Source organism: Marmota marmota, unplaced genomic scaffold (genome assembly GCF_001458135.2).
Source record: "Marmota marmota marmota unplaced genomic scaffold, marMar, whole genome shotgun sequence".
NCBI lineage: Eukaryota > Metazoa > Chordata > Mammalia > Rodentia > Sciuridae > Marmota > Marmota marmota.
In genome coordinates, this window is record NW_025999968.1 from 4149900 (window position 1) to 4159747 (window position 9848).

General features: G+C 37.8%; 1 protein-coding gene across 3 annotated transcripts in view; it reads right to left on the reverse strand.

Moving 5' to 3' along the window:
* Positions 1-9848, reverse strand: part of Gap43 (growth associated protein 43) — a 108961-nt gene that overhangs the window by 39010 nt on the left and 60103 nt on the right. For all 3 annotated transcript variants that reach the window (XM_048803279.1, XM_015478379.2, XM_048803280.1), the window contains exon 2: positions 3314-3911. In XM_048803279.1, coding sequence (XP_048659236.1) covers positions 3314-3911 — 598 coding nt within the window. The remainder of the gene's footprint in view (positions 1-3313; positions 3912-9848) is intronic.

Genomic DNA, 9848 nt, shown 5'->3' on the forward strand with positions numbered 1-9848 from the left:
TTGGAATACTATATCCCTGAATATGGCCACAGCATCCATTTTGGAGTCCTCTACGGGGGAAAGTCAATAGGCTGTCTTAGAGAAGACACAGTAGAGAACTCCTTCATGGAGAGCCAATGAGCACACTGCTCAGCAGGAGACTCAAAGGACATAATCACTAAAAGGGGCTCAAAAATTCTCTCCTCATGGATGAAGGGGGCAGTGTCCTACAGATACTCTAAATGCTTCTCTTTCTATAAAGGAATCATCATCAGAAACACACTGAGCTAGTGGCACACACCTCTAATACCAGTGGCTTAGGAGGCTGAGGCAGGAGGATCACAAGTTCAAAGACAGCCTCAGCAACTTAGCAAGGTCCTAAGCAAGTCAGTGAGACCCTCTCTGTCTCTAAATAAAATATAAAAAAGGGATGGGGATGAGGCTCAGTGGTTAAGCACCCCTCAGTTCAATCCCCAATACCAAAAAAATGAACACACTGAAATCTTTTGGTGATAGGCACATATAAAGCTGGGCGGGCAGAGTGGTGAAAACAGGAAGGGGAAGTATGTTTGTTTATATTAAAACCAAAAATATTAAAAAAGAAGAAAATGAACTAATTTCAAAGGTCCTCAGTGCAAATGGCATCCATCAGTTATAACTAGACCACAAATACTAAAAGAAGAAAAATACATGACATATTTATAATTTACAAATCATTTCCATATGAATTAAAGCAGTGATCAGATTTGATTCAAACTGTTTGATCCTCTTACTGGTAGAAATTATTTTCTTAGATTCTTTCTTTTGAATTATTTTGCTGCCACCTCCACTGTACACTCTTAGCCTCTCTCTGTGTGCCCCTCTAGGTAGCCATAGAATTCTAAATCAACCCATGGTAACCATCCATTTCCAAACAGGATAGCCCAATTGCAAGCATTGCTGTTTTAACCTGGGTGAGAATGAAGCTGAATGGGAGATGGAGGAAATGTGACACAGAGCCTCTGGGAATTTGGGACTGATATGAAGTGATAGATCTCCTTGTCAGATTTAGTTTCTGTGATTCTGTGCTATTCACCACAACTAAGCAATTTGTGCTTGTCATATATAGCAGGCAACGCTAATAGATAACTCAGTCCAGAAAGAAACTATAGACAGCATGTTAGAATCTAACCAGGAGGACAATATCTACCCAAAGCTAAGAAACAATATAAATAAACTGCCCTTGCTGATTGCCTTCAAGTTGAACTTCAGCTACACTTCCGATCATCTTGCAATGAGTGTTACACAATCCCATTAGTTGAGATAATTTTCAAATGGAATTTGTATAATTTAGAACACGGTATTATCTCTATTTACTTACAGTGATCAGACACATTGTAAATCAAATAACTGAATAAAATTTTTAAAAGGTACAGGAGAAATATATGAATGGTGAACAAAAATTATTTTCTATAAATTAAATCTAATTAATTTTCATTGATTCAACTTTTGACATTTATTAAGCACTTACCCATAAAATAGTCCATTTACAATAATCATTACTTGAAAAAATAGCAAAATGAAATTTCCTTACATTACATATTAGACTTTTCATTGATTCAAGAGGTCCTTCATGCTATCAGTCTCAGTCAAGGATAGATTCCTAAAATCACATCATGTCTTTGTATATATACTCAAAACTTTAGAAATCCTGGTGAAAATATGGTCTGAGCAATGCCAACTATGTTGTGCATTTAAAGGCATAATTAATTTCCAAGGTTTATATAATGACATGACACATAATTGTCCCTATGCAGAATGTTTTCCAGACAAGAAGCTCAACCCTTAAAGAAAAGGAATTAACACCACTTATTTTGCTGAGTAGATTAAAATGAACACCCCATTCTTTATCACATACCTTACCTTTTCTGGGGGAAAATTCCCATCTTCTTAACCACAAGGTCAGGCCCCTGGGGCAGGTACATAGTTACAATAAAGATTTAAAATAAGTCACTGGTAAAAAGAAGCATGAGATAGTTCTGGAGCTAGAGTATGAGAGTATGCCAATAACAGTGATAACTAATACATTATAGATTCTTACAGGATTTTAGGGGTAAGATAAAATAAATAGAACTGAAAATATCTAGAATGATTGATTATCTGCCATCCTGTAGTATCTAATTTGGAGAAATGGCTATCAAAGCAAATGGTCAGTGGTTAATTTCCTGATCCATCTGATAGCAAAATGCCAAAATATATCCCAGACCACTCTCATAAAGTAGTTCCTCTCCCAAGGGCATACTGTGGTCTAGTCTATATTTAGATCCTTGGTCACATGGTTGATTAAATCTCTGAGGCTCTAAAGCGGTAAATCCAAACTTTTAAGTTGGTACAGAAAAAACTTTACCTCTAAGGATCTTTGGGGTTGAAAGGCCAACTAGAGAAAGACCTAGGAGACTGTTGACATCCTTCATCACTGTGAATTTGTTAGGGTGAGGGACAAATCTAGTCTCCAGAGAAGAAAGTTCTATTCTATTCCAATTCTGCAATGGCTTTTTGTGCAGTAATAGTGGAAACCCTCAAACTTGAGTTACAGCTCCAAACCAAAGAGAATCCAATAATCATAGTCAACATTGAATTATTTATGCATATGAAAGAAAATAGTGTCTTCAAAAGGAAAATAATAATTTACGTTTGACTTCGCAACACGTATTTGGAGTTGTTTTTTTTTTTTTTTTTTTTTTTTTTTTTGCTTTTGCTTTTGGCAATATCAACAGACTTATTTGCGTAATTATGTTTGACCTCAATTAATGTCACAATTAACATTCTCTGAGCCTACACACACTAATACACGTTACTTACCAATTGATGGTGGGTGGAATGCCCAGAAACATATTGTAGGATAGGGAAAAGTGGTCCGAGATTATGTTTTTGCTGTGGGCAATTCACACACTAGATAATCTGGTTCAATAGTGTTGGCTATATTCACACCTCTCTCTCTCTCTTCCTGGAGCCAATTAATCACATTAGCTAATCCCCATCCATAAAAAATATATGTAGCCTCAGTAATTACTTATTAAACTAAGTCTATCAGCACACAGAATATTTTCTTTTCACCAGAATTATCTAGCTTGACTGTTTATATCAATCCAATTAAGCTCTCTCTAGCCCTGGCTGCTATACAGATCTTTCTGAGTTTTCTCTCAGCCTTGGAGAAGAAATTTGGGGGGGAAATTAAACAACTCCCTTGCTTCCCAGTTAATTCTATCTAGACGTTTCCCCTCTCCCCTGACAGTCAGGGGGGCCTGGCCATCTGAATGGATGCCCTGGAGCATCCGCCCACTGCATAGCTCACCTATCTTCTCTTCGGCTTGGCTGCTCTCGGCAGTCTCCGTCGGAGGCTGGGCTGTTGCCTTGACGGCAGCATCCTCTGCAGCAGGGGTGGTGGCAGCAGCAGCAGTGACAGCAGCAGGCACATCGGCTTGTTTAGGCTCCTCCTTGGCGGGCACGTCTTCGGCCTTGGAGGACGGCGAGTTGCCAGTGGAAGCTTTAGCGGCACTTTCTGTCTCAGCAGAGCCGGCCTTCTCCTCCGAGGGGGCAGGCGCCTGGGGGGCCGCCTGCTCGGGAGCAGCATCGGGGGCGCCCTCCGCTTTCTTCTCCTCGGAAGGGGTGTCTCCTGCTTTGCCGGCCTCGTCAGCCTTGGCTGGGGCCCCTTCGGCAGCCGGGCCTTCTCCCTCCTTCTTCCCCACCCCGTCGGCAGCGGGGGCTTCCTCCTTCTTCTCATTAGCTTCGGCCTCAGCAGCTTGGGCATCGCCCTTCTTCTCTCCTTTGAGCTTTTTCCTTGTTATGTGTCCACGGAAGCTAGCCTGAATTTTGGTCGCGGCCTTATGAGCTTTGTCTTCTGGTTTGATTCCATCTTGTTCAATCTTTTGGTCCTCATCATTTTTTTCCACCTTCATGGAGAAAAGAAGGGGGGGGGGGGAGAAAAAAAGAAGTTCGAGTAATGTGCTTTTCCTTCAAGTCACAACATTCGACAAATATGTATTGAGTCATTTATCCTGTGCCAGGCACCATAGTGGGAGTTAGGGAATCAACAACACTCTGACGTTCAAGTCAAGGCTCCTCTTTCCCACAGTATTTTATGGGGATTCCCTTGACCTTCCAGAATCACTGGCATTATTTCATACTTACTTCCTTTCTCCAGCTCAATGTTACTCCACTGCCAAACTAACACTTTGGCTTTAGATGTACCTTCAAGATTCAAATCTCATTCACCGTAGGCTCACCAAAGAGCTCTGAAAGATTAGGATTTTAGTATCTCTGAGAGCAACTCTTTTTGCTCTCGGAGATACTAAAATTGTAAAACTTTTTAAAAAATTAAGTAAAAGTCTATATTCACCTCAAGAGTTCAAACTTAATAAGGAAATTAATATTTTTTTAAAAAATAGTACAGTAAAGGTTTACATAGTAAATCCCATCAGGATTTTATACAAAATACAAATGAATTCCAGGACTTTGAAGGTTTTGTGCAGAATGTGACAATTCAGAATACTGGTCATAAAATTATATCTAACTTTCTTCTATGTGTGGTCCAACATCAGTAATAAACATATCAAACCTTTGAAATTTGAATATAGAAAACTATTGTTATTTTTTAAATTAAAAAGTGAGAGCTGCTTTTTCCATTTTTCAAAAAGCAGTATAGATTTACTAAACCACAATTTCTTATCCCCAAAGCAATGTTAAACCTAAAATTAGCTTTCATTATCATAATAAAATCAACCTAGTATGAAAGACAAGAGACTAGAATGCAATATTGTGTGCTTGTGTGTGTTTCTGTGTGTGTGTGTGAGTGTGTGTGTAATGTTGGAGATTGAATCCTGGGTTGCTCTACCACTGAGCTTCATACTCAGACCCTTCTATTTTCAAATTTTGTAACAAGGTCTCACTAAGTTGCGGAGGCTCTCCTTGAACTTATGATCCTCCTGCCTCAGCCTACTAAGTCCCTGGATTATAGGTGCTCACTGTGGATGTATAGAATGCAAAATTTTTGGATGGCAATATTTGCAGCCTTACATGTGCTGCAAATGATGTTTTCCACTTGGAAAATAAATCAGAAGATAATAATATAAGGTAAATAAGGTACAATCTAATAGTAGTGGGGAAGAAAAGTCTGCACAAGTACACAAGTTTCTCTATAGCTCCATTGCTTATCTTGGTGATCCAGCTAGCTAATGACAGTACCCATTAATTCCTTCCTTTAACTTTTAAACATTTAACTTTTTCTTGGTTTGTGAACACTCTTCTAGCTACTGAGATATATAGCAATTATCAGTATCTTTCCTCCAAAAGGCCACTAGTAAAAGAGTGTTTATCATGTATAATGTCCTGTGCTTAGTCCCAAACTTGGCCTTGGCCTTGAACTTGGCCTTAGCTGCAGTTAAGGAGGTAAACCACAGTAGCCAAAACACAGTATGTTTTCCACCTGCCATACCAGCTGTGCCCCAGTGACCCAGATCCTGCTAATCATGATGTAGTCCTGTTTGACATTCTTTGGACAAGCACACAGGACTGTTATTGTTTAAAACAAGGTACAGGATTGATGATTTTCTCAGTAAAATTCAAGATAGGTTTTCCTTCTTCTTCAGTTAAGCATACATGTATCCACACAAAGAAGGGAAAGGTAGGGGGAAAGCACTTTGGAAAAGCCCCTCCTATCCCCCTCCTCCCAGCCCCATGATGCAACTGCTTCTCCCTCTGCTACACTACCACCTTGCCGCCATCCTGCTGTTCTTGATGATTCCTACTGGGATGCACGCAGCACAATCTGGGGCATAGGAGCAGCTGTCTCTGCCAGGAGCTCTCTGCTCAGAGATGGAATCATAACCCTGTAAAATTAACAGTTGTGAATGGAGCACGGAGCCAAGATGCTGTTATTTATTTTATTCTATCTTGAGTTTTCTGAATGAGACACTATCTTATACGTTAGGACATCTGTACTTGGGCACTGATGCCAAGTGGTTCTCCAATACAAATGCTGCTCCTCATAAAGGTTAAAAAAAAAAAGATTATTTCAGAGTCAGCAGGTGTACAGAAAAGACCCTCTAGTAACTCAAGAATTCTTAGAGCCTTGTTTTCCCTATAAAAACATGAAGAGGATGAAGCACTTTAAAAAGCTGGAAAATACAAAAATAAGAAAGCTGAGAATCTGCATATAATTTAAAAACCACACAGAGAAAGCAAAAGCTCTTCTCAATTCTCCTCTTTCACAGAGCATCTGCTACTTTGACTTTACAGATGATCAGGATTTAAGTTGGTGTCTATAGCATCTCTGTTAAAATGACTATCTAGAAAGGTTCAGACTAGACTTGGATGCTTATCCAATAATTTGACTGCTAATCAGGAATATAAAGAAAACAAGAGAAGAAGATGAGAAAATCAGGAAAGACCAACTACAGTCAGGAGGGAGAAGTGAAGCCAATTCCATAAGATCCAGGTACCCAAAAAGGTAGGTAGGTAGGTCCACTCAAGGAGATGTTCCAAGTACTCCACAGACATGCAGCTTCTCCTGGAGGATCTCAACTTCATTAGAGATTTAAAGAAACTAGATATTAGGGGCTGATTGGGAAAAAGACAACCACCACTCTAAATATTTTCCAGATAGATTGAAAAAAAAGAGGAAAGGGGAAAGGAGTGGTGGGAACAGAGTAGAAAGGGGAGATGGGTATAAAATGTGGATGTAAAGCAGACAAGACTGGGTTGGGTATGTGTGTGTCTCTTTTGCATTTGTAATTGATTCTGTTAATAAGGCTTAAATTACAGGCTATTCTTCTGGTAAAGATCTTTTTGTCGTACTTAAAGTAACTGGTCCAGAAGTGTATTTTGTTAAGGGAGGAGTCAAGGAGAAAAAGAGCATTTCCCTAGATTGGTTGCTGGGGTAGTGCAAGGTATGGGGATACTTAAAACTTTTCCGCTCAAGAAAGAGAAGAAAAGGGACATTTAAGCCCAGAGAACCAGAGATCACCAGAAAATTCAGCACAATGCTTTCAATTTCTAAAAGGGGAATACATAGCTCTCAAAAGTTAAATGACTTCCAAAATTCATAGAGTGAGTGAGTCAGTGGCCTAACTTTTATTTGAACTCGGGTTCTCTTCTCTAAGTTCACCTACCTTCCAAGTTCAACTTTATTGCACCTAGAATAGTTTGGAATTTCCTGTAGCAGAAAATCCATAAAGCATCATATCAACATTCTCATTCATTTATTCATTTGACAATTCTGAATTTTTATGCTAAGCACTACAGGAATGCACATGCAATACACACACGCACACAAACACACATTCACATGTGAGGAGATGGATGCTGTCTCTACCCATGCAGGATTCTTTCTTAAGTACACTTAAATAACTTCATAGTAATGTATCGATAATTTTCCAGAAATTCATAGTAGATGTCTGATCTTACTCTCAACTTGTAAAATAAGACCAATAGTCCAAAATTATGAGTTCCAAATGGAAGATGTTCAGAAAAGGGATCAGTGTTGAATGACTAGAGATTCAGCTCATAAGTTTCAGTAAATATTGATTTCTTTTTTAACTCAGTCTTGCCACAGATAAACTTTGTGCTAAGCTCCGATGCTTTCTGAGGGAATTTCAAGATTCTTTGATTTTACATGGAATTTTCGCTATCTGTGAATTAACTGAAGGAGACATTAGATGTAGTACATCATATGTAGAAAGAGTATCATTATGAATTGCCATGATCATTTCATGAATCTTTATTGCTAAGGTTTAATTTTTTTAATGAATGTTGTATTTACAAGCTGTGTAATTTGTGAAATTTATAGGAAACCCAACTACATGAGCACTTGATTTTTCAGAAAAACATTAAGATCTTGGGTGAACATTGGTCTGATGAAGTAGTACCATTATCCTAACATTTTGGAACCTAGTTAAATTTCTAAATTGATTAGACAAAAGAATGATAATTTTTATTGACATTTAATAATCACAGATGAGAAATCCAGAAAAATCCGTTTGAATATGCAGTTTTGTTGCTCTGGTTAATGTTTCCTTTCTCTTTGGGCAGAAAGAAGGAATAGACAACTTAAGTTTTATTCTAAAATGTCCAAACATTTGCATCCATTATGTTACAAAGAGCAGTAGGCAAAACCCCATGACTTTCAGAACTAAAAATAACATCATTCATCTTCCTGGGATACCTCAATCCATTTAAATTTTTCCAATTATCATAGGAATACCTCGACCTTCCAAGCAAAGAAAAACTTGGCGCTCTCTCTTCTGCTGTTACTAAAAATAATACTATTATAGCACTTCCAATGTTTTTTTTAAGTATTGATTTTTAAATGCCTTTAAAATTATTGACAAATACCAATTCTTCTAAGAATATCTTTAGTAAACCAAATTGTTGTCAAATTGAACCCAAGACATTTTTGAGATGCAAAATTAAAGAGGCAAAGATATCCTAAGAATGCTTTCTTAAGCATGTTTTCATTTTCATGCTCATCCGATTTTTACGTACCCTGAGAAGCAGAATAAAGTGTTGGTGGATATACATGAAATCTGGCCAGCATCTAGTTATGGCTCATTCTACTTTTTGTTAATAATTTAGTGTGTTAAAATCCACATAATTTCACTCTGTTTTTAAGCATCATTGATACTCTTTCTATATACTTTAGAGAAAATATCCAAGTACAGTAGAGCTTTTATACTTTGTTTGAACCTAGTCAAAGACCAGAAATACAGTAGAGTGTCCCTAATAAATGAAAAAAAAAAAATGGAGGATGGATAAACTTCCTCCAGTTCTATAGATGAAATATCTTTGCATGTTTCTGGGCAATGTAGGAAAGCAGGTGTTATTTAAAAGATGAATAGTCACATCTGGGATACATAGGGATCCCTCAACACCAAGTCTGGTTTGAAGGTCTAACTATGAATGGAATGAGAAGCAGAAAAGGAAACTTGAAAAATGCTGACAGAGGGGTAGTGAAGGAACTCCCAGGGGACACTGAGCCACATTCCCAGCCCTTTTATTTTTTATTGTGAAACAGGGTTTCTCTTGAGTTGCTGAGGCTGGCCTCAAACTTGTGATTCTCCTATCTTAGCCTCCCAAGTAGTCGGGATTACAGATGTGCCCCACAGCACCCCATCCTTATCGCCTTTAAATAAATGTATAGCATCATACTACAGCTTCAGAGTCATAATAGTGGACAAGCAATGTTCATTGATTGACTGACTACATAAGAAAACCAAATATCCTATGTAATTGTAATGTTAATTTTTCAGGAAATAGCTAGTGATTAAAAGATAAGTCTTTGGTCCATTTTCATATATTTCTTATTTAACCTGTATGGCTCACATACTTCCAAAATAATATGAGACAGTATATTTAGCACATTATAAAACACTATTGGAGAAAAATTCAGTTTCCATTCAGAAAAGTTTTCTTTCAGTTTATTTTGTATATTTGCAAACCTATTTTCCACAGAGACAAAAAGAGAAAGGTAAAAAGCACATTACAATGGACATCTTCTAACAGATAAAACTCAGTATATAAGAAAGATATCTATTTTTCTGCTGATTCCCCATTTTCTAGAATGGTACCTGACACACAGCAGGTGCTCAATTAATATTTGCTTAATGACTCAAAAATTTCAGCTTCTAAAGTAGCATCACTTCACAAAAATGGAACAGGAGGCTGAGGATTGCAAGTTCAAAGCCAGCCTCTGCCACTTAGCAAGGCCTAAGCAAATTAGTGAGATCCTATTTCTAAATAAAAAATAAAATGGGCTGAGGATGTGGCTGAGTGGTTAAGTGCCCCGGATTCAATCCCTACTACAAAAAAAAAAAAAAAAAAAAAAAAAAAAAAAA